At 23.7% G+C, this 27,569-nt stretch overlaps 1 protein-coding gene across 1 annotated transcript in view; it reads right to left on the bottom strand.

Moving 5' to 3' along the window:
• Positions 1-12,793: 12,793 nt before the first annotated feature.
• LOC129615131 (hemicentin-1-like) overlaps positions 12,794-27,569 on the bottom strand; it is a 189,431-nt gene continuing 174,655 nt past the window's right edge. Inside the window, exon 8 of the mRNA XM_055530208.1 lies at positions 12,794-13,160. Coding sequence (XP_055386183.1) covers positions 12,985-13,160 — 176 coding nt within the window. The 3' untranslated portion in view covers positions 12,794-12,984. The remainder of the gene's footprint in view (positions 13,161-27,569) is intronic.

The following is a 27,569-nucleotide window of genomic DNA, read 5'->3' as shown; positions in this document are numbered from 1 at the left end:
CGGTTTTAACCTCTAACAAATATTCTTTTGTATGAATGGTATTTACTAAAATAGCAACAAAAAATAACAAGCAACGTTTTAAAATAAAATACCGATTGTGACACTCCAAAAATGTTGCTGCCATTGCTAATTTATAATCTCTACGAGTGGAATTTGTGATCTTTAAAAAGCCTACGACTTGGCTAAGTTTGCAATTCATGAGTTCATACGAGTGGAGTTCATGATGAGGATGCATAATTAATAAAAATGATAAATAATTGTGAGCGTCTGTCAAATTAAAAATTTAACGCCAATCTCTGTACGTATAAAATTAAATTATTTTAATTCTGAGAAAAAAATCATTAATAAATTGTACGTGAAAGTTAAAAAACTTGTTCAGGAATAGAATAATATATCAGCTAACAACCCGCATATTATTTGACCAATTTCATTTAAAATTACATGATTATCATCTTTATTGCTATCTCCAGATAAACTATCAAAACCAAAATCATTTTCTTCAGAATTACGTTTAAATTATTTAGAACGGCGAACGGACTTCAGTTAGATTTTTTTGAAAAATAAGTTATTTCTGTATGGCACAGTTAAATAATCCGTAAGACCAAATCTTCAAGTGGTCTTCCAATTGAACTACTTGCCCATACGTAAACATCATAGCAGCTTTCTGGAAATCCGTAAGAACTATCAATAAACTTTTTGCAACCGTTGAAATTGGTATGTGGCAGCCGTGAAAATAACCTACAACGAATGGGAATTGCCTCCGTCTTACTTGGCTTGCCACTTATCCGTGGTCAATTTTATTTCAGCCTTTTTTTTTTTCTTATCTCATCAAAATTTTTAAAATCTAACAAGTCAGCTCTTAGATGACCTAGCGAACTGGAAGAGCGCTCTTTGGAAATATTTGTATGGAAGCTTCATTTGACCTAACGGTAAATATCATGCCATCAAGAAGTATAATAATTTTTCTTAAATCACTTGCTTTCATTTTTTTTTGTTCTATTATCATACCTGAAACGTCTCTATTTTTAAAAGTGATAAGAAAGGTTTTACGGATATACCTAGACAAGTTAAAATGAAATAAAATTTCGGTAAATGAAGTAAAACTTACGTGGAAAGTCTTTACTTTCCATCATTAAAATTGCGCCAATCGAGTTTGCGATAAATAAAACAAATATATTTTTTTAATAAAAAATAAGAATCTTATTAAATTTATTTATCAATTTGTTTTTTTTATTTAATGAACATAATATATAAAACTTATTTGCGATTTCGCAATATACTTTTATTTAATTTCATCATTTTATTTTTTTAAGGTTTTTTCTTAATTAAAAATTAAAAAAAAATTAACATTTTAATTAAATTTTTCGTTCAATATCGTTTTGTTTTTTTTAGTTTTTTTTTATATTTTTTTATTTTTAAATTTTAAGTACAATTAATTTCTATTTTATGTAGTTATATTTATAATTATATTTACTTATAAAAATAAAATTAGAAAAATAAAAACTAAAACATAGAATTTAATTTAAATTTTTTTTTGCTTTTATTTTCTTACTGAATTTTTTTTTCTTTCCTTATTCTTATAATTTTAATATTTGTATGTTTAAATTTATGATTTACATTGTATCAAATGTAAAGGGAATAAGCAACTAAATGGTTTAAAGTATGGGCAGCTATTACAATTTAAAGTAATAATGTATAGGTATAGATCAAGTTCAACATTAAAGTTAGGGGTTATTAAATTATGATAACATACTCGTAATTATAATAGGGTTTTTATATTTTCAAATAAATTTTAATTTTAACAACCATTATAAGTTAATTTCATGGCACACATTAAATAAATCTCCGATAATTTGCATAAGCTTCTTAGAAAATATTTAATTTTCAGCTATACTTATCATTTACTTTTCATAAAAAATCTAATTACTACGAAAGAATTAAAACGAAAGTTCGAAAGAAACTCATATTTAAAATAAGAACATCATCTGAAAAAGACATTATTATATTAAGACATAGACTTTTGCTATTTTTTTCTTAATTTTTGGTTAGGTTTGCAAGTTTCAAAAATTTTAAATTGAGGTATGTATATAATTTATTCTTGGTTGATTCTTAATCAATTTCAGCACATTTGCTTTGTTTTATTAATATTTAAATTCAAAGCTTTCTTTCAAATTATACTCAACTTTAGATTTTTTAAGGAGATGAAAATTATTTATTCAAAAAAAGTTTTTTTTCAATGGTTGATAATTTTTCCGAAATATAATTCTTTTTTACCGACCGTATTGTGTAAACAATAGGTAGGTTATGTGATGGCAACAAATTTTGCATATCGAGTTTTCGGTGGGAACGTACTTCTCCATAGTAGGGAAGTGTAAATAAACTATTTTTAGCAACCTGTCGGTCTGTCGGTCTGTCGGTCTGTCGGTCTGTCGGTCTGTGTGTGCACGCGTGTATCTCAAGTTCGGCTGAACCGATTTTGATGAAATTTTATATGTAAGTTTGTTTCCACCATGGCACGGATCGATCAACTTTTGGTATATATCAGGCCTCGGGAACTGCACTTTTTAGCGGGCCGATTTTACATTTCTCACCATTTTGAAGAAAGTATTCAACCGATTTACTTGAAATTTCATATATAAGCTTTGCTCGATCATACGCAAAAATTCCTAACTTTTGGAAGAAATCAGGCATCAGCAACTGGGCGTTTACTACGGGCCAAATATACATTTTTGTGTATATAAAGAGAAATAATCAACCGATTTCATTGAAAATTAATATTTGAATTCCTCGTATTAAAACAATGAACATGTAAATTTTTTGGAAAGATCAGGCATCGGCAACTAGACGTTTACTACGGGCCAAACATACACTTTTGTGTATATAAAGAGAAATAATCAACCGATTTCATTGAAATTTAATATATGAATTCCTCATATTAAACCAATGAACATATAACTTTTTTGGAAAGATCAGGGCTCGAGAACTGATTTGCGGGCCGATTTTACATTTTTCACCATATCCACAGAACAAATTTATGGAATTTCTTGAAATTTGATATTTGAGTTCTGGTTGTTACCGAAACTAACTGGCGAGCATTTCAGGGAATTCGGGTAGCACAAAGCAAAACTCTACTAAGAGCCAAATTTACATTTTTCTAAGTATGTTAACTATAAGCTTACTAATGTCCTAAAAATTGGAGCGAAGTATTTAACAGACATTTTTATAATATTCTGTAACACTTTCATTTAACTAGACAATACACAATGCGGTCGGTTATGTGCTGACCACATCAGATTTTTTTTTATTGGTATGAAAAGAAAACTTCCTTTTATTCGGAATAAAATACTTTCTTTTATTTTTCGCTAATATATTTCGTGCGCTACATACGCACTTTATCAAAGAGAAGAAAATCAGCTTTGATAAAGTGCGTATGTAGCGCACGAAATAAATTAGCGAAAAATAAAAAAAAAGTATTTTATTCCAAATAAAAGGAAGTTTTCTTTTCATACCAATAAAAAAAGAAAATAATTATTTATTCCTTACTTTATATAATTTTCAAGAAGCAATATTTAAGAAAATTATTAATATTTTTAATATACAAAAGTCAAATTAAAATTTTAACAAGTCAGTAAACAGGAATAGTAAAAAATAATTTAAATAAGTATAAAATACATATTCATTATTAAAATTGCTTGCAAAACAGGAAAATGAGAATCTTATTTAATAATTTTTTTTCAATTTTTTTGTGTGAAATTTTTTTAATATTTGATTAAAAATATTTTTATTTAATACAATGTAATTAATAAATTACGACATACAAAATATAAAATGTGATGAGCTGAGCTTTAATTTTATTTTATATTTTTTTTCTTCATATATTTTCGCTTTTTTTTTTAAATATTTTTAATGCATTTAAAAAGAAATGCATATATAATTTTTTAATTTTATCTTAATTTTTAAATATTTTATATTTTAAGTTTTAATAAACAATTTTTTCATTTCTTGTTCTGTTACACCAACATTGTTTTTTTTTTAAATTATATTATTTTTTTCTTTTATTTTTTTTTCGAGTCCATTCTAATTCTAAATGAGTTTTTTTGTGTTTTAGTTAACAAATGTAAAAATAAAAATAAAAAAAAAATTTTCTTACTTATATTTTTAAATTATACATGTCTAATTAATTATTTATGCGTATGTATATGTACTTAAAGACATAATGATAAACAAGTTCTTTAAAAAAAAATTAATAATGTAATTAAAATAATATGAGATTTCTTTTCTTAATAATTTAATAAATTTATTGAATAAGATTTCTTCCTCGGGAAACAAAAATTTAAGTAGGTATAAACGTTATAAACATTTAAGTAGATTATACAAACAAAATGAAAACAAAAAAAAAAACAAACAAAAACATAAAAAAATTGAATATTTAAAATTTTTATATTTAATTTTTGTTTTTTTTTTCTTCTTTTTAATATTATTTTCACAACCTAATAACAATAGAATTATTATTCACTTAATAAGTACATAATATATCAAATGATGATAGTATACTAAAAAATATATTATGTATGTTTATAGTATGCACAATGGTTATGAGCTTTTTACCAAAAATTTAAATTTTTTACGAGTTTTATATTTGGAAAGGATATTTTTTTCCTCCAAGTCCCTTTACAATTGTTTTCAATTTTTAAGTATAATTTATATGTAAGTAGTAAATTTTATGTATAATATACTTAAATTTTTATGGAAGAAATTCTATTTTTATGTATTATAATACATGACACGTATATATGTGTTTAATATACACGTATATATTATATTTGACATTAATTACATAAAAACTAAATTAATGAATATGCTAATTTTAAATTAAAAACAAAAAAAAATAAAACTTTAAAAGTTGTTTTAAATTTTTCACAATAAAAGACACAAAAAAAATTATTTTAGTTTTTTTAACAATGATTAAACTTAAAAATTTTGCTTAAAAAACGATGTTAGAACTAAAATTGTTATTATGTAAAATACAACTAAAATGAACTATACAAAGAATTAAACAAAGCAACTAATTGGTAAATATAAAAAAAAATTTGTATATTATGTATAACTAAAAACGAAGTGGGGGGAAAAACTTAAAATATTTTATTAATAAAAAAAAATTTTTTTTTATTTTAAAGCACATTTAAAAATTAAAAGCAACATTTAAATAAAAATTTTACTATTACATAGTCATTATATCATATTTCTTTTTTATATTATATTATGTAAATATGTAAGCATTAAAAATACAAAAGCTTAAAAATAATATTTAATAATTAAAAAATAAAATATAAAATAAAAATAATAATAAGTTTTCTGTATAAAATATGAAATTTTTTAAAAAATTTAAAAATATTAAAAAATTTTTTTTTGAAATTTTTATTAAAAAAAAAAAATTAAAGAAAATTTCACAAAAATTTCTTTCCTCCTTCGTTTGCTTTTTTCTATGTTTCCGTTTTAGAAATTAACTAGCTAAGCATTTAATAACTTGTTTTAATAATTTTTTTTAGTTTTTTTTTTATTTAATTTATTAAATTATTTTATTTTTTATTAATTAAAATTAGTATTTTGTTTTTGTTTTTTTTTTTTTTTTGCATTTATTATTTTTATATTTTATTTTATATCTAATACCTAAGGGTGGATTCGTTCAAATTACAAATGTACAATTCTGTTTTTGTTTTTAATTTTACATATTATTTTTTTTTAGTTAATTTTTTTTTATTTTATATTCTAAAAATTTATATAACTAAAAAAAAAAAATAAAAATTTTTATTTTTATTTTTCTTTAAGCAGTCACAAAATGGCTTTACTTAAAATTTCTAATTTTATATTAATTTTTTTATTATTATTAAATTTTTATTATTTTATTTACTTATTTTATATCGTATATGTAGAACTTTTTTCATTTTACTTTAATTCATTTATATATTTATATATATATGTGTATTTCTGCTTTCATTATTTTCTTTTTTATTATGAATTGTTTTTGCATTTTATTATACAATGTTAGGGTCCTTGCTAATTTTTTAATACTCATTTTTTATTTTTATCATTGTTCATTTAAAAAGTATACATAAAATATGTATGCAGAATCAAATTTTAATACAACATTCTAAATAAAATGAAATTTCTTTCGAGAAATTATGGAATTTAGTCAATCTTTATTTTATTAGTTTTTCAATATTGTTCCGATATAAATGTGAAAATATTTGATCGTATGCAAAAAGCTAGCAATAAAATTTTAAAACGACAAAATTAGAAACCTAAGATATGTTTTAACTCCTTTTTTTTCATCACATCATCAAATTCTGTTCAAATCTGTTCAAACCAAATAACATGTTTTATTATTATGATAATAAATTTAAATAGTGTTTTGTTAGGGAATATGTAAATAATAATTAATGTTCCAATTTTTATTATTACAGTTTTGTAATTGAAAAATTTTAAAACTTTTAATTTTGACTATTTATAATTATCTAGTAAAATAATTTTGTTATAATTTCAAAATTTTTTTTATATTTAAAATTTAATTGTTTTCTATTGGACATGTATATCTAAATCGTCCTTAATCGTATTAGGGACATGTGTAGCGTAAAACACTTTTGGGGTGTCGCAATGATATTATAAGGTAGCCTTTTAGGCATATGGAATCACTAAAAGAAATTCAATTATTGACTTTTCATATAAACGAACAGCTCGAATTTATTATGGCTGAAATTTTGTAAAATGGTTATTATTGTTTTTCGATAATGTTAAAGTGATACATATTTATATAAATAGACCCCTATAATTCATATATTTAAAAGCAATTGAAATAATTAATAAAATAAAGATTTTTTTCATATGCCACTTGATTTAAACAGAAAGTAATCAGATTTGATGCAAATAAAATTTATCAAAGACCTCACAAGCATTTATTCATATTTTTATTTAATAATATAAAAACGTAAAATATGTGTATTTTTTCAATTATTTAATTATAAAATATTTTAAAATCTCTGCGAATTTGAATATTTTTTACTGAATAGAATGCTATTGATTTCACTTCATATTGTAAATAATGTAAAAATGTTAATTAATATGCGAAAGAATAATAAATTCATTTTTATTTTTAATTTTTTTTATAAATGACATTTGCCTTTAGGCTGAAATTGTAAGCGTTTTTGAAAAACAATAGACACACATTGCTGTCATATCTTGTCATTTTCAATTAAAAATTGGCTTTAAAGTTTTAATATTTTCAAGGCTTTAAAACAACCGGCGGTTTTTAATTTTTTATTATTCGTTGAATTTCAACCACAAATTTTACTTAAAAAATTTCATTTTTCAAATTTATAAACTTTTGGGACAAAATGGGATCTTATAATTCTGCGACAATAAATCAAATCAATTTAGGGTGGGCTAGTGTTTAAATCATGTAAACAGAAAGCATTGCTTCTCAAAAATTAAAAATTTGTTTTTGTACTATAATTATCAAAATCTTAGTTAGTTAATGAAAGTTGATAATTGAAAATAAAAAATTCAAATTTTTTTCTTAAATTAATCACATTCGATTTCTGTTAAAGTCCTTTAATTTTAAAATTATTCTAAAACAGAATTTTAGATTTTTAAACCTTATTTACTGGAAACTTTTACTTAGGAGTGTTTTGTGTGATTGCCACAGAATTAAATGTTGTAAGTTTATTTTATATTAATAATAAATTTCATTTTAAAGGTTTTATATTTTAGTATTGTTTTTAATTTACATATCAAATATTTTTTTAGTTCTTAATAAAACGAAACACTTTTAATTTCAAGTCCAGTTTATATTATGTATGTCATATTTATGCATATATTTATGTATGCATGTATGTATATGTACACATAGCTTCCATATAGATGCAATATTATTTTGCTTTACACATTTTTGTAAGTTAATTTTTTAATCAAAGGTACCTGCCAAAAAAGCAGCACTGATTCTTTTATTTTTTGTTTTGCATTTAGTTTTTTTTTTATTTTCGCGTTATTAACTATTTTTTATAATATATTAATTTATTTTACAATTTTTTGAATTTATTTCATAGTTTTGAAATTAATTTTACTTAATTTTTGTTCTCTTAATTATATTTATGTACTTATGTGTGTTGTTTTTTTTTAAATTTATAAATTTTATTTTATTTTTCATTTTCAAAATATCTATTTACTTAACTACCTATTTAAATATATTTATATATATGTATATAATTTAGTTGTATATGAACCCTATATTTTTTTTTAATTTTGTTTTTTTTTCCTCTCATTTTAAATTTAAATTTAATTTATAATAATAAAAATTAATTATCTTTGTTCAATTTATTTTATATATATATATTTTATATGTATAATATTAGTATTTTAATACATTGTAAGTATTTGTATAATATGCATATATGTATGTATTATATAATATTTATAATTTGTTTGAAATTTTTAGCAGAAACTTTTACAAATGGAATTTGGATGAACGTACGTGTCAATGTTATCGATGTTTTTTATTACAATTTCTTATATAATATAAATACATGTATGTTAGGTTTTTATCTATATAAAATATGTTTAATAATATTTAAAATTAATTTTATTTAAATTTCTTATAAAACAAGAAGTAATAATTATTTAAAATTTATTTTAAAATATGTATGTGTATACTTATAATTTATATAAAATGTACATTGTAATATTTTTTTTTAACATTTTCAATGTCAATTGGGAAGATTTCGAAGTTTAAGATTTTAGTTTTTAAAATTTTTGGTCTTCATAGTTAAAAAGTAGTTTGTTTTTTTCTAAATTATAATAATAATAATAATAACAAAAAAAAAATGATTTGCACTTGAATAAAATATTAAGAAGTTTCTATAAATATTATTGAATTTTGTTCGAGGTCTTATGTGTTAAACACTCTATTTAATATAAGAAATAATTCAAATTTTTTCCATATAATTTTGGAAGTAGAAATTTCACTAAATTCTACATATTTCTAGTTATTTAATAAAAATAGCTATACTGATTATTAATAGTGCCGAATTAATTCTGCATTTTTTCATTTGTTCCAATTAATTTGAAATTATTTTAATATTTTCAAAATGTTAAATACAGAGTATTTCTCCAAAAGCTCACAATATAAGCTTATGTGTAAACAAATTTCAATAATAATTATATATTGTATACCAAAATATTATATGTGTATATGTACTTGTAAATTCGTTCTGATTTTATCGTCTTTGTAAGTGAATATTGCATATTCATATGCTAAATTCAAGTATTTAAAAATATAAAATTGGAATTAAACAAAAAATTTCTTTTATTACATTAAATTTTTTTTGGACTTCTTGTATATATATATATATAATTTTAATAATATTTGATATTATTTTAGAAAACTCCAATTTATGCTATAATAGAAAGGACGAAGTGAAATTGTATCTTTGAAAAAGCACTTGATTATATACGAATGAAATATAGTGGGCATTATTAAAATAAAAACAAAATATGTGTATAATTACATTATTTTTTTTGTACATTTTATCTGCTATGGTATATAAATGGCAGTGTTTTACTATATTATATATATACCAATTAATATAACATTATGTTTTAATTAATTATAAATTTTTATTGTTAAAAATTATAATACAAAATTGAAAATATGAAGTTTGGTTAAAATTTAAAATTTCGTTATACAAATTGCCTTAAAACAATAAAGTTGTTTGATAGAGCAGCACGACTTAAGTATTTTTATTGAATAGAGTTGATTTTAAAGTTTATTTAAATTCTGTTTTTGTAAATAAGAGTTTTAGAGCCCTAATCTCTTACATTGAGAAAACGAGAATGTAAAATTGTACATTGAGAAAACGAGAATATCTGAATTAAAATTGGTTTCGTTCTTTTAAGTATCAGTTAATTTCGTTACAAAGGAATTTAATGAGCTCCTCTTTATTATGATGTGACATTATCGTTGCTGCCTTAAAAAAAAAAAACAAAAGTACAAATTGAAAAATACCGTTACTGCCTTGACAGTAAATAATAAATTTTAAAAAAAATTGTTTATTTCTCTCATTTGAAAACAAATAAAAATCTTGAAAAACTTTGAATTTTTCTTTATTATAAATATTTTCCTCAAAGAATATATTTTTATAATTTGCTTGTAAAATTATTTTATCAAAATTATTTAAACTAAAAATAAATATTTGAGCAAGTTTTTCAGGATCTATGTAAAGTGAAATAGAAATTTAATTTTTGTTTTTTTGGTTTATAAATTTTGTGGTTGTGTTATTTATTAAAATTGTTTGTGTTAGAAATTTTCTTAAGCAAAAATAAAGAAAGAATAAAAAAGTAGGTTACATTTTTAATTTAGAAATCTTATAATTTGCTACTTCCTTTAAAATTGCGCTCGTTTTCTCTATTTTTACTGTTATAGCTATTGTCTGTGTGTGTATTTATTTGGAATTTATTTGTAATCTTTAATAAAATACAAAATATAAGTTTTTGGGATTAAAATAAAGTTTGATTAATTTTTCTTTTTATTTATTTTTCCTATTGAAATTAGATTTTTCTGATTATAAAACTGTTTTACTTACTAAAAATTTGATTATAAATTGAAAATTTAGAAATAAACAATTTTTTAAATAATTTTGATTAAATACTAAAATTGAATATGACTGAAATGCACGGAACATCCTTCTTTTTGTGACGTTTATTTGAATGAAGTTAACTTGAAAAGGGAAGCGATTTAACAGAGCTCGGAAAGTATCAAATTAAAAGTTGAAAAACACGCAACATTTAAGATATTTATAGAAAAAAAGCCGAAATAATAAAATTTTTTCATATTTTTAATAAAGAAAATAATTAAGAAAAAATTTTTAAAAAAAATTACACATCACTTGAAACGAAAACTAAATTAGGCGAAAGTTGTCTCATTCCTCTTTTTTTTTCCCCTTGATTTTGTAACTACATCCTCTTATTTTACAAAAACTAACTAAACTCTGTAGTTGCATGTATTGTGTTTGATTGATTGAAATTTGATTGAAAAATTTCTAAAAATTATGAAGTATTGAAAAGGTATTGAAGATTTTATGTTTATCTTTTACTCATAAAAATGTTAAGGTATATCTACCAACATAAATATGCATAACTACTACTCTTAACTACTTCATTATAGGCCGATACACCAGGAGTGTTAGGAGTATTTTAAAACGTAGAGTGTTATATTTCCATAAGTGGAGAACAAAAGTATGGCTTTTTAGAGATTTCATATTTAATAAAATATATGAAATACATAATATATTTATACGGTATTCTAATATTAATTTAATATTATGTATCATTAAAAAAAAAAATAAAAAAAAAATAAAAAATTGCATAATTACATAGAGAATAAAGTATGTGTATAATAAAATCAGTCTACTAAATAAAAATATACATCTATTTCCATTCTTATACCGTTTTTCATTGGATTTACCACTTAAAAACAATATCAAATCTTTAAGTTCTTGATTTTCCTTGTCCGGACTATTAATAAGAACAGATAACGTTCTTTTGTTATATTAAAATAAATGTAAAATTGTTGGAGCAGTTTTCTTTTATCTTACTTTAGAATGAATTTAAGTTACTAAGAACCAAGATCAATAAAGTAAATTAAAATATCTTTATAGATTTTAATATTTTTAAAAAATCTTAATTTTACTATTTGTAGTAAATCAATCGAGGTAGACAAACTCGATTGAATGATAATTTAGCGCATTTTATACATTCCATTTTTGAGAAGAAATAAGTTAAAGCTTGAAAGTGGTAATGATTTGTGGCATTGGCGAATTAATTTAAATCTCCGTATTTAATCCGGTTTATGTTTCTCAGTTAAAAATTATTTTCGTAAGCTTTGCATTAAAAATTATACTACAATTTATTGTTATATTGTTGTATAATTGAAATAATATAATAATCGGAAAATTTTTGAAATAATAAAAAAAAATAAATATCACCTGGCCGAATTAATAGTACAGAAAGGCTAATACGTCAGTATAAATGTACTTAAAAGTGTTTTTAAGTTTAAATCCAAAATGATTAAATTTAAAATTAAATTTGAAAACTTTTCTCATTCTATTTTTATGTTCTTTACTACTAATTATAGTATTAAATATTTATATTGTTATATATAATGTATTCCTATATACTATATATACCTATATGAATGTATATTTAACACTATATTAAAATTATATTTTTAAACATTTAACTTAAATAATTTTCGGATGTTTTGTCAATTTGATTAATTTATTAAAATAAAAAAAATGTAAATTATTATTAACAATTAAAATAAAATTGTTATAGAATTTTATAATTAATATAATTGTTTTTTTCTATATATTTTTTTTTCATTAAAATTACATAAACATAATAATTACAATTATATAATAAAATAGAAATATTTTAAATAAATGATTGAATTTATTTGCTTTTGAAATTCTTTTTATACCAATAGTGCATTATGATGTCAATTTTAAGGTTTATTTTGAATAAAAAAAAGGTTCTTTTTTTTTTAATAATTACAATTGTAAAAAATATTAATTACAATTTTTTTTCCAATTTTTCATATTCGAATTGAATTAAATATAATAAAATTTTTTGATTTTTTTTTCGTCAGTTTTCATATTCATTTTATAAATTGCAAACTTTATTTATTTTTTTTTTACATTTTAATGTTATACATAATATATAAATGTATCTATTGTGTTTTGTAGATTTTACTTTTTCTCTTTACAATTTTATTTTATTTAATTATACTTTTTCTCTTATATACTTAAAATTATTGTGTAAAATAATAATTGTAATTTAAATTTAGTTTTGTGTACGTTAAAAAAAAAAATATTATACTAAAATAGTGAAAAAAAGAGAAGGAGATGTTAAGAATGCACCCTGAATATTATATTTTCAGACTATAATTTCCCTTATGACACGACGATTTCTTGAATTCGGTGTTGAATAACCACTTTCCAAATTTTCATCATAACTAAGTGACATATGTTGTTGTGGTGGTTTTGTATCATCCTGCTCCATTTGTTCCATATAGGGATCAGGTAAACCGCTTACATCGTGATATGGTGAATCTATATAAATTATTTGATGAAATAAATAAAAGAGAATAAAGATTTGAAAATTAGTTTTTGTTCTTTAATCTTAAAATTTTATATGTATATATAAAAATTATATAAAAAATTAAAAAGAAATTGTTTTCTATATTTTTAAAAATAAAAATGATGGTAAATAACAATTCAAATAATATTTTTCTTCAACTTACAATTTTTTATTTTGAATTATTTGATATTTTATAATTTTCTATCCGATTTGGTTTCTTTATATGAATCAATTGAAAGGGTAATCTTCAAATTTAAATCTTACTTGAAAAATAACTTCTCTTTTCCAGAATATATCATTTATTATTTTGCTTTTGAACACTGAATTATATTAACTTATGACTTGTATCGAGCAATTTATGTACGTACTCGTATAGACGTTCTTAAACAAATAACGTCAAATTTTGATTAATAGTTATAAAAATTAATAAAATATTAATTATTTTTGAATTATTTTTATAAAGTTAAATCTCTTATTTTAAATATGTTGAAAAAAATGTTGAAATTTTCTTATTTGAATGGTATTACTTATTTTTGTATGTAACACAGTAAATTTGTTGATTTAAATTATTTTTATGAAATGAATATAAAAAATTCCTTTAATTTGATTTTTCGTACTGACAATAATTACAGTATTCATTTTGTAAAAATTTTGTTTGAATCATTTTTGTTTTTATCATTTTAAACTTAAAAAACAATATAATTTGAATTGTAAAATAAACATTTTACTAAAAACAACACATAAGTGAAGAACCTTTAACTAATAAAAAATAAAATACGTAAGAAAAAAAAAGCATATTGAATTTCATTGTTCAAATAATAAATAAAATAATTGATATATAAAAATTTGTACTTTTGCAATAATTATGAAACGAGGAAATATAAATAAAATAAAAAATACCAATATTTTTATTGTTGAAAAAAAGGATTTTAACATAAAATAAGTTCAAAAATACAATAATAATTTCAATAAGAGTATATAAGAATAATATTAGCTCTACAATATACTTGAATAAGTAAAAGTGTTGCATTATACTCTTACATTTGACTTACTATTTATGAATCTTGTTAAAGCGTTATATCCTGTACTACATCCGCTTTAGGTAGGCATTTAAGAGATAAAATAAAAATTTTTCAATTTTAAAATGCACAATCTTTTTTAATTAAAAGTTAATGTGTAAATACAAAAATTATATTATATATTTATTTTTCTTTTTAATTTTGGGGAATGTACTCTTTTTTATTTTTTTTCCTTATTTTTACTTTTTGTCTTCCATTTTACATCAATAATCGTTGAGTATTAATAATAAAATTTTACAAATTGTTTACCAGTTTGTAATTTATTTTCAAGAATCAATATTTAACAATTTATTGATCTTATGTCATTGCTATAGATGTTATGAATACTGTGTATACTTAAACATACATACATTCAAATATTAATTGCATGTACATATTTTTATACCCGTACGAACGTATGTTCGAAGGGTATACTAAATTTGCCTTACCGTTTGTAACGCTAAGAAATAACGGTGTTAGATATAGACTCAAGTGTATGTTTTTGATCAGCGTCAAATTCTGAGTTGATTTAGCTTTGTCTGTCCGTCCGTCCGTCCGTCCGTCCGTCCGTCCGTCCGTCCGTCCGTCCGTCCATCCGTCCGTCCGTCCGAACGATAACTCAAAAACTAATTGAGCTAAGTTCACCAAATTTTCACAAATGATTTATTGTAGTAAGTGCCAGAACCCTATTTAAATTGGACATGATCGGAGTACCGGTTCGGGTAGCTGCCATACAACTCCAAAATTTATTTGGCTATATCTCATAAACTATAAAAGTTATGGTATTGAAATTTCACACAAACGAATATATTAGTAGGGCCAATGTGTCACATAAAAGTCGTTGAAATTACTTGGCTCCTTCTGGTACCTGCCATACAACTTCAAAAGTTATTTGGCTATATCTGAGAAGCTATAAAAGCTGTGATATTGAGATTTCACACAAGTGAATATATTAGTAGGGTCGATGTGTCTCGTAAAAGTCTTTGAAATTACTTGGCTCCTTCTGGTACCTGCCATACAACTTCAAAAGTTATTTGGCTATATCTGAGAAACTATAAAAGCTGTGATATTGAGATTTCACACAAGTGAATATATTAGTAGGGCCGATGTGTCTCGTAAAAGTCGTTGAAATTACTTGGCTCCTTCTGGTACCTGCCATACAACTTCAAAAGTTATTTGACTATATTTGAGAAACTATTAAAGCTATGGTATTGAAATTTCACACAAACGAATATATTAGTAGGGCCAATGTGTTTCATAAAAGTCGTTGAAATTACTTGGCTCCTTCTGGTACCTGCCATACAACATCAATAGTACTTTGACACAACCAGTATTTTGAATAACACATAATACTGAAATTTTGCATAAATTAATATGGTAATACGGCAACTTAAAGTCATAGTCTGCCCCATAGTTAGTTATGGCACATTAGTTATTCGCACATACGATAACAAATTCGTACGGGTATCACAGAGTTGACAAGGTCAACTCTATTTGTTTTCTCGTTTTTATTATAGTGAGAAAATTGTATATTGTTTTTATACATGGATTCTCTTGGAACATATTGTAGATTTAAGATTGTAAAGTTGGGGTAACAGTGCACCGCGACCAAAACAAATGATCTATTGTGACCTCACTAATTATCGCACACGCCCCTACAATACCGACATCCTGTCCCCGATATCTTTCAAGATTGAACAGCACACGTCCACCTAAACGATGTGCACCTGCAACTCAAAGGCGGAGGGGTATGTTCCTCTGGGTTGGAACAACTTGGTTCTTCAACCAAATACACTCGCACCCTTTCCCATGCAAACCTTTGACCCATCCGTGTACCACACAATGGCGTGTGAACCAAGCGGCGTGTGAATCAAGCGGTTAATTGGTTCAAAGCGGGTAATTTGCAAACTCGCCGCGCTAGCTCTTCCGACCACTCAGCAACGAGGTGAAGTTCTTCTTGAAGCTATATTTTCTAACCATATTAGCAAAATACATTGCCGCATTTCATAACAATATTAGCCCAATCTAGATCCTCGGCTGTGATCATTGCAACCCCATTCTCTGCTAGCCTCAGAATGGTCGCTTTCCCCGCCATCTGAACGAGATGCGGTAAGTCTAATACCAAAACCACCTGCATTGTCGCAGGATTCGGCACGTGCCGCGCACCTAAGAAATTGGTCATCAGTTTTTTTCTTGTTCAAACATATAATCTAGTGCCGAAGGAGAACTATAATGTAAACTTATTACTTTATATCGTTTTGAAAAGAACTACAAATATTAGTTCTAAAAGTAAATTATTGTTAAAAGGAAGTGTGCTGTCTTGTAAACTAAGTATGCAAATTAATTTCATTTTTAATTCATTTTCATAGAATTCGAAAACATTTAATTTTTTTTTGGAATTTGAAACTTCTTTTACAATTGCAATAGTTTCAATTTACAATCTACGATAAATTGCCGGTAGTATTACATAAACGTACAGACATAGGTAACATAATATATTTATTTTGTTATTTAGATTATTTAGATATGTATATATGTATTGAAATGTATAATTTAGAAAATAAATCGATTTTTAATTTGATTTTCAATGTTTGAATATTAGGAAATTTTTAGCATTTTGTACGAAATATTTAAAAAATTTAGCAATTCAAAATTTATGGAAATATAAGAATTGATTTTGTGATACCAGCTTTCATTGCCCTGCCTTAATGGTATTGTATAGGGTGGTGCGGCACTGAAGCTAAAACTTTTGTGTTTAATTTTTTGGAAGTTTTTAGAAAAAAAAAAAATAGTTTGTCTGGTGGAACTCGGACGTCTGGAGGTTATTCAGGAGGGTGCAAGAAAACCAGGTTGAAAAAATTCTGTCTAACAAATATCGATAACAGTTCCAAAGATAGAGCAATTTGCTGTTTGAATCTTTTTTAACTAACTGATACATGTATATAGTAATATCAGACCTACCGTTTTTAAATAATAGTTGCTTAAACATAATTCATCAAGAAAAAAAGTTAAAATTTTTTGCAAACGTCGTTAATCTTTAACCAAAATATCTTAAAAAAGTTCTATAACTCTTTAACTTAGTTGCTTATACATAACTTTTATACCATACATCACGTATACCATTTGCCAGATGAAGTGAAAATTGAGTAAAATGAGTTCTTTTAACACCAGTTCCGAACTACCCTGTGTATGAATCAGCAACAAATTGTTGTGCAAAATAAATTTATTAAACAAAATAATATTGCTCTGGACCTTTAAAATTATTGCATTTATTATGTAAAGACTTTAATAATAAAAGCAATATAAATTATAGAAAATTTTTGCTTTTGCTACAATAACAACGACCTTTGTAGTTTCGTTTAAAATATTTTCAATAACTTATTTGAGCAAAATAAATTAAGAAACAATAATTTGTTTTTTATTTCATTTTAATTATTTTATTTGAAAAACTGAAATATTGTCACTATATTAAGATTTTTACTTAATATTTATAATATAAATTTAAATGAAATACTATCTATTTGGTATAAGAGCACTAGTAAATTAATGGCAGAATTTTAATAAATTTTATTAAGTAAAGATAGATAAATATTTTCCTAATTTATTTTGACTCTTTGAACTTAATTTACAAAATTAATTAAAAATTATAAATAGATAAAAAAATATGTGAGTAAGTTTTTGATAACTTCGCTAAAGCTTACAAAAGTTCAACACTTTTTGAATAAGATTCAGTTAAGTGCAATGAATTTTGAAAAATAATCGTTAGCAGCCTGCAAGTAATAATCACATTATTTTGGATTTAAGAAAATTTTTATTTTGTTATAAGGACTTTGTAATTTGAAAAAAAAACGAGTAAATCTCTTACTAAAATATTTTGGAATTTAGAATTTTTATGTTCAAACCTCACACATACCAATCAGTTCATTATTATAAATTGGTTTGTAGCGTAATAACTTTTAGCTTTAACATATTTTACAAAAAAAAGTCAACATTTGTTTATAGTTTCCGGATTTCAATAGAATATATGGTTATTAAAATTTTAAGTTTTATACAAAATATATAAATGATGTTCTACACTTAACAAACGGTAATGTTATTTAAGTGTCAGCGTAGAATATAGCAAAGCAAAAAGGTGTACCGAATTGCAGTGTCAAAAAGATTTAAAAAAAAAAATTAATTAATTTAAGAATGGTGTTAAATCTTAGTAAGGTTTCTCTTAAAAAATTTTCAGGATCTACGTGCATATATATAGATATTTGTATTTGCATATATTTTGTAAATCATTCATACAGTTATAAAATATCTATGCATGTGTGTAATTTAAAAAAAATTATTTTTGGTTTTTTTTTTATTATTTTTAAAAGTAGTATGAATTCCAATTATTTATTAAGAATATTTTGCTTATGCAATGACTTTTCAATTATACAATTGCAAATATGTTATCCTTTTGAAATGGAAGTTGCCATATATTACTTTTTTTTTAAATTCTAGTATTATGTATATTTTATTTTTCGTAAGTATATTATTAATTTCTGAAATGTGTGCCTGTACATCGGAAAAATAACTTTATTATCTGCTTCCTACACATTTTATTATTATTAAATGAAAATTCTATATAAATATGTCGTATACATATGTATATTGAATACATAATAGATTTAAATTCGTATTATGTACGTAACGCAAAAAATAAAATTAAGATTACTGATTTCGTACATGTTTCAAATTCACTTGAATTTTATTAAATTTTCCTATATTTTCTTTTTTAACTTTTTTCTTTCAGAATATTTTATTCAAATAACAAGCTTACAATTACATCATTCTCTATATATGTACATATGTATATGTTTTCATTTAAATTTTTGATTACAGTCACTTTATATTTCATTAGATTTATATACGTATTCGTTATGATTCCCCATTTATATTTTTATATTATACATATAAAATATAAACAGTATAAGGTCTATTTAAGATTAGGACAATATCATATTAAAATGTAATTAAATAAGCACGAGTGTGACGCTGTATATATCAAGCATTAATATTTATTTTTTAAACTAATTAAAATTATTTAAGTTTAAAATTATTTAAGGCTAAGTCTCTATAAATGTGAATAACTCATAGAAATATACATATACTATACTACACTGCATAACTGCAAATTATTGTAGTTATTACGATGAACTTTTAGACAAAAATAAAAGATACTTATTCAGTTTCTTAAAATAAGTGTTGGCAAGCTTCTAGAACAAGAGGTTTTGTAGTTCTAATTTGAGGTGAGCTATCAGAAATGAAGCTCTTGTCCTTGCAACAACATCATTTCTGTCTAGATTAGACTGTATTTTATATATAAAAATATTTTTCTGACATTTTCAGAGAAATTGGATAAATAAATTTTATTCAAAGTATCAATAACAGTAATAATGCCATTGTTGGATATTTTCGTCTTTTTTTTTCGCCGTATTTTTTAATGCAGACATAAATGAACAAGGATTAACAGAATATTGAATAAAACAAAAGCTCAGAAAAAAATAAAATAAAAATTATTTTTAAAATGAGATATCGTTTTGAAGGATTATGATTTCCATTACTTTGTTTTGAATTTCATAAAAATTTTTATTTTTAATGTCTTTTTTCACCAATTTTTGCTTTTCAATTTTTCCTCTTTTCTTTATGATTTTCTACTGCCTTTTAATGGATTTTTAAAAGCATGTATAAATACATCCATATATGTATGTGTAAATATACTTTTGCACATATGTGAAAATAAAATGGTGGTGATTTTATTTGATGTTTCGTCATCTTATATTTTCTATTATTGATTCCATTTTATAAATTATTATATTTGTTTTTCAATTCTTATATTTATTTATACAATGAGTGTATACATTTATGCGTATGTCGAAATTCATGCAATTAACTCTATTATAAATACTACGTGCGCCTAGAATAAGTCAATTTGAAGATTTAATTTTCGAAATATTTCTATTTTGTGATGCTCAAATGACGAAAAAACGTCATAATTCAATGAATTTTTTAAGTATATAAATAGGTAATTACATAAAAATGTATAGGTGTACAAATTTTTGTGGTGTCAAAATATTAATAAATATTTTTTAAATGTTTTCATAAACAACGTCTGTTTATAATCTGTGCAGTACAAACTAATTTTTATGTAATAAATCAAATTATTTCTTTAATATTAGCATTAATTAATTGCAGCCGTAACATACACATAACATGTTTAGAAATTTGCACAAAGATAGAAAATGGTGCTTTTTTTTTAGGATTAAATTAAGATTAAATTTGCGATGGAAATTTAATACTCAATTAAAAGGGATATAATGTACAGTAATTTCATAAATAATCCAATTTTGATATATGTATGTATGAATGTTGAAATAAAAATATATAAATAGCTCTTTTGGCTCTGTTTTTCAAAATAAAATGTAGCTGAATAAAAAATGTAACGATGGACACAAGTTTGTCGTCTATAAATATTTCTCCATTCTTCGAAAAATCTTTGGAATTCGACTAAAAAATACGTACGAAATTATTGTGGCGCATTTAGAAATTTTTTTATTTTAACTAAATGATTTATTTACAATGGCTCAGAAGTAGGTAATTTGAAAATAGTATATTTCTGAAACTTTTACTAATTGTATTCAAAATAAAAAAAAATCTGATGTGGTCAGCACATAACCGACCGCAATGTGTATTGTCTAGTTAAGTGAAAGTGTTACAGAATATTATAAAAATGTCTGTTAAATACTTATTTCCAATTTTTAGGACATTAGTAAGCTTATAGTTAACATACCTAGAAAAATGTAAATTTAGCTCTTATTACCCGAATTCCCTGAAATGCTCGCCAGTTAGTTTCGGTAACAACCAGAACTCAAATATCAAATTTCAAGAAACTCCATCAATTCGTTCCGTAGATATGGTGAAAAATGTAAAATCGGCCCGCAGATCAGTTTTCGAGCCCTGATCTTTCCAAAAAATTTACATGTTCATTGTTTTAATACAAGGAATTCAAATATTAAATTTCAATGAAATCGGTTGATTATTTCTCTTTATATACACAAAAATGTATATTTGGCCCGTAGTAAACGTCCAGTTGCCGATGCCTGATTTGTTCCAAAAGCTAGGAATTTTCACGGACGGTCAAACAAAGCTCATATATGAAATTTCAAGTAAATCGGTTGAATATTTTCTTCAAAATGGTGAAAAATGTAAAATCGGCCCGCAAATCAGTTTTCGAGCCCTGATCTTTCCAAAAAATTTATATGTTCATAGTTTTCATACGAGGAATTTATATATTAAATTTCAATGAAATCGGTTGATTATTTCTCTTTATATACACAAAAATGTATATTTGGCCCGTAGTAAACGTCCAGTTGCTGACGCCTGATTTCTTCCAAAAGTTAGGAGGTTTCATCGCCGGTAGATTAAAACTTATATATGAAAGTTCAAGTAAATCGGTTGAATATGTTCTTCAATATGCTCAAAAATGTAAAACAGGCCCGCTAAAAAGTGCAGTTCCCGAGGCCTGATATATACCAAAAGTTGATCGATCCGTCCCATGGTGGAAATAAACTTACATATAAAATTTCATCAAAATCGGTTCAGCCGAACTTGAGATACACGCGTGCACACACAGACCGACAGACGGACAGACCGACAGACCGACAGACCGACAGACCGACAGACCGACAGACCGACAGACCGACAGACCGACAGGTTGCTAAAAATAGTTTATTTACACTTCCCTACTATGGAGAAGTACGTTCCCACCGAAAACTCGATATGCAAAATTTGTTGCCATCACATAACCTACCTATTGTTTACACAATACGGTCGGTAAAAAGGGGTGGGAAATATATTTTCGTGAAAATTAGATATAAAGTGTTGTTGCCGTAATTTCGGATATAGTTTGCAATGAATTAAAAACATAATTATTGAAATTGAATTTTATTTTACAAAGAAAAACTTGCGAAAAAAATTTATTTTTCATCAACTTCAATCATAAATTAATAACAGCAACATATTTTCTTCTTTTGAATTTTGGAGTGAACTTTTGAAAGTGTGGTGGATTATATTTTGTTGCAAATATTTTTGTGGGTGAAATTTTTACTTTTCTTATTATAATGTACATATTTATATGCATGTATAAGGAATATTTTGGTTTCTTTTTTTAGGAGGTGCGGACGAAAATATATGTATATAAATATTATATATAAAAATTATATATATATAATTTTTAATATTTTAGAGATTCTTCAATTTTCTAGGAAATGAATATTGTATTATATACCTAGCATCTATTGATAAATATTTTGTGTTTCATTTACATACACACATATATGTTTATGTATAGCAAGGTATCAAACTATCACATTACCGTTATAATACGAAAATAAAGTATGAAATTTTGTCATACATATTTTATATTTTATTCTATAGAATTATGAACAATAGGTGGAGTTTAAGTTTACTTTGACTTTTTTTATCAATACAATTATAAGCTATAATTCTAAGCGGAACTTGTTCGTTAATGTCTGAGTTAAGAGTAAAGCTTTATTAATCTTTCATAAACACTATTTAGCAGCCTAATTTTACAATAAAACAAAAATACGAAATGAAAAAAAATTTTATATTACACTACTTAATAGACGCAATTTTACTCTCATCATGCTTAAGTGTAAGTAACAGATAGTAGCCACATACTCTTTTTTTGCAAGCAAAATATTTTATGTTTGAAGTGATCACCGAATTTAGAAAAAACATTCTTCCAGCCAATGGTAATTCATCGAATATAGCCATATAAATGTTATTTAATACCCCCGCCATTTTTTCTAATACATTTTATATTTTAATTAGAAATTGAAATTATTTTTATTCCGATTTTATTAGATTTTTTTTTTAATTTGGAATAATGAATACTTGTAATGTTTATGAAATTCTGTGAGAAAATGATTTTAGTTATTACTTTTCGGTTTATCTACATCTTATCTACAACATATTGGATGATAAGTTTGGGCTAGATTGTAACATAAAACAAAAATAGCCTGCTTACAAAATAATATTGTCAAAAAATAAGTTTTGTAGATCAATTATTTTAGTTTAATCGTAGTACCCGATACTTAGAATGACCAGATTTTATTATAAATTTAAATTTCAACTCCTTTATCATGCAATGAAATTATGTTTATAAGCGGTTTTTGCATAATAATTTCTTTCTGCTAAAATGTTTAAAGCTTTAAATAATATAAGAGGCAATTTTATATGGAAAACTTATTTTGTTTACCAAAAAATGTACAAAACATATATATACATGTTGTGTATGTAATATTGTGCATTATACATATTTATAAAATCAACAAATCTAATAAATTAAATGTGGTTTAAGAGGTTTTAAATTTGATTTCATTTAATTATAATAATCACAAAATTAGTCTGTAAATTTAATTTAGACTATTGTTGAATAGATTAACAAAATGAACATAAAAATTAATTTTGTTAAAATAATTGAGTTATTAAAAACGAAAAAACAAAAAAAAATCAAAATAAATTATTAGATTATATAATTATGTTATTTAAATAAGAGAAAATTATGGTTGAAACATGTTGCTGTTATTCGAACACCCGCGAAATCTAATACATATTTCGTATGTTTGTATCCTTGTATTAGATTAATTTGTTAAAAAAAGAATAATTTAAAAAAAAAATAATATCAAAAAGGTATTTTAATTAATTATCGCTGCTACATAAATTTTCAATTATACACTGGTTGCATATAAAACTAAAAAAAAAAATTTTACTCTTGAAATTTAATTTTAATTAAATTTAATAATAATAAAATTTAATAAAGGGTTTCGTATTATTTTAAAATGTGCAGCAGTTTTTAATTTGCATTTGGTAAGATTCTGTTAATGATTATTGACTTTAAAGTAAAATCTTAGATATTAAAAATTTTTTTTTTACATAAACACCAGATTTTCAGAAATAGCCAGTATATCAAGAGTTAAAACTAAAACTACGTCTAAGAAATGTTTGTAATTAGAAAATTCAAGCCAAAATTAAATCCTGAATCAACCATTAATTGAATTTTTAAATAACATTTCAATTTAATAATTTACATATAATTAAATTTTAAGGACTTTTCGCTTATTTCAATAATTGTATATAACAAGTTTTTATTGCACATGTACATATATAGATTTACCAATTAACATGACATTAATTGGCAAAGTGTTAGAGGCCTATTTAAAGTCAATTTTATAAATTGTTTTACGGAATTGATAATATGGATTTCAATGATTCGGCATGAATTTAAATTAGCTAAATTTTATTATTTTACCATATTTAATTAAAAAAGTAATAGATTCTTATTGGATAAAGTTTTTTTTTAATTTTGGCAATAGGAAAAAGAAAAACATAATTTTTATTGCAAAATATTTTCCATTATAAAATTTGCTTAATGTAATTAATTGTATTTGTTTAATGTACTTTTTCGATTTCCTTGCCAAAACAAATAATCCTTTTAAAATTTATAAAAAGGATTATTCGATAGTTAATGCAAGGAAAAACAGGAAACTAAAGATAAACATAAAATATTAAGTAATGTTAAGAATATAAAACTTAATGGCGTTTAATTACTTAATTTCTTAAGGTTATAGTGACATTAAAAAACTTGTAAGGCATCATACACGATTTTCCTTGCTATACAGTAGAGAGAGTGTTTTAGAAAGGTATACAACATTATATAATATATTGGCTAGAAGAAAAAAAGTGGGTTAACCTTTTGTTCTGGTACAAGGATTTTAAGAAAGAGATAAGTTGTTTTTGTGTTTTTTTGTTCATAAAGTTTTAAACCAACAGCTTTTTGAAATGGCTTATATAAAAGGCTCAAAAACTTGTAGACGAGTAAGTTTGAAATTTTTTGAGACCACAATCGGGGCTATGATTCAGATTGAGATTTGGGAATTGAGAATTCTTAGGAATTGTTCAATATTTTTTTCTTTGTATATTGGAAAATTACTAAAATTTAATAAAAAAGCTGGGTTTTACTTGCGAATTTGATAATTCGATTTAAGATTTGAGATGAGTTCTAGACTATATTGCTTGCCATTTTAAATAATTGATATGATATTAAAGAAAATAATTGAAAATATTTAAGATATCTGCCCAGATTTCAATTGAAAATTTTCTTTACAAAAATAGAAGATACTATATAATACATCACATACATACATACAAATATATACATTTGTAATTAATGGATTAAGAAATTCAAACCAAATAAAAAGATGAACTTTTTTTTTAACTGTACTATCGTGTCCTTTATAATTTTCATATAAACCGTATAAATTTTGAAATTTTTAAAATGTTACTTATGAACATTTCAATATTTTTGTTTTATATGTTTTTTTTCTATTATGGTTTTTTATTTGTTAAAACGAAAATTACGGAATAAAAAAAAAGAAAACTAAATGAATATTTTCTTAAAATTAAATATTTAAATTATAAGGAAGATGAAATTTTTACAAACAAAAACAAAGCAATATAAAAATATTAAAAGAAAAAACAAGGATTTGTTTTCTTTTTTTTTGGCAAGGACATTATTTTAAACATTAGTATACAAAATTTCATTATCCTTTTCATATAATGGTATAGAAGTGTACCAATACAATGATGCAGTAAAAAATTTATAAATTAAATATTTTGTTTTGTTCCTCATTGTTTTTTTTTGTTTTGGCATTGTTTCCAAAAATGAAACTTTATATTTAAAAATAATTAAAAATCTGTACAAACTTAATTTAAAATTAAATAAATTGAAAGTTTTCTTCTTGTTTTTGCTTTTTTTTTGTTCAAACATAATTTAATTTATTCAGAAATTATTGTAGCTGAAAATTGAGCTTAAAGTGTTATTAAAATTGTTATGTTAGCATAGATATGCTTTTTTTTTGTAGTTAGTGATAATAATTGTAATAGCCTTTTTTGTATTTAATAAACATTGAAAATAGAGTGAATAGAATAGAATAAGAATTTTTGCTTCTTTAAAGTTATGTTTTCTTTTGGTACGAGAATTTAATTAGTTAAGTTTGACTTTGTCACATCTAAGGAATTAAAATAATTGTGCAAGAATAAAGTCAATTAACTAGAATTTGTAAGTTTTGTATGTTGTGATTAAAGTGGAAAAATTCAACGAAATGTCGAATTTTCATTAGAAAATAATCACCGCACACAATGCACATCGTTTTAATGAAAATGAAATGCACAACTAAATTTTTTTTTTAATTCTACTAATGTCGCCTATTGTCCCCCTTCTTTACACATAGAAACCCATAATTATGATTCTAGCAACTTATATATTTGATTTATTCCGATATAGGAATTAGATTAGATTGATTAGAACACATAGCTGAGTAAAATTATATTGTAAAAATAGCATAGATTTTATTTCAATAATTGAATGCGAAATAAGATTAAAATATACGATAATGATAGTTACTGCCCTTTAATTTGTAGATAACTCAACTTTCATTCATCATATTTCTGTGTTAAAAATTTAAAATAAAAATTTTGCAATTTAAGAGCTTCAAAACAGAAATGCCTTGAAATCTTCATGAAACGAATAGTCATGATCTGTAAGCTTTTTTTATCTTTTTATGATCAGAAGAACAAGTTTCATTAATGATTTAAAAAAAAACGAGAAAAAAAATAGAGTTGACCTTGTCAACTCTGTGATACCCGTACGAATTTGTTATCCTATGTGCGAATAACTAATGTGCCATAACTAACTGGCAGACTATGACTTTAAGTTGCCGTATTACCATATTAATTTATGCAAAATTTCAGTACTATGTGTTATTCAAAATACTGGTTGTGCCAAACTACTATTGATGTTGTATGGCTGCTACCAGAAAGAGCCAAGAAATTTTAGCGAATTTTATCAAGCACATCGGCCCTACTAATATACTCAATTGTGTGAAATCTCAATATCACAGCTTTTATAGTTTCTGAGATATAGTCAAATAACTTTTGAAGTTGTATGGCAGGTACCAGAAGGAGCCAAGTAATTTCAACGACTTTTATGAGACACATTGGCCCTACTAATATATTCACACGTGTGAAATCTCAATATCACAGCTTTTATAGTTTCTGAGATATAGCCAAATAACTTTTGAAGTTGTATGGCAGGTACCAGAAGGAGCCAAGTAATTTCAACGACTTTTATTGGGAATACTGGCCCTACTAATATATTCGTTTGTGTGAAATTTCAGTACCATAACTTTTATAGTTTCTGAGATATAGCCA

This window comes from Condylostylus longicornis, unplaced genomic scaffold, assembly GCF_029603195.1.
Source record: "Condylostylus longicornis isolate FDR11 unplaced genomic scaffold, ASM2960319v2 ptg000135l, whole genome shotgun sequence".
NCBI lineage: Eukaryota > Metazoa > Arthropoda > Insecta > Diptera > Dolichopodidae > Condylostylus > Condylostylus longicornis.
Note: the sequence above shows the minus strand (reverse complement) of the source record. Positions and strands in the feature narration are given on the sequence as shown.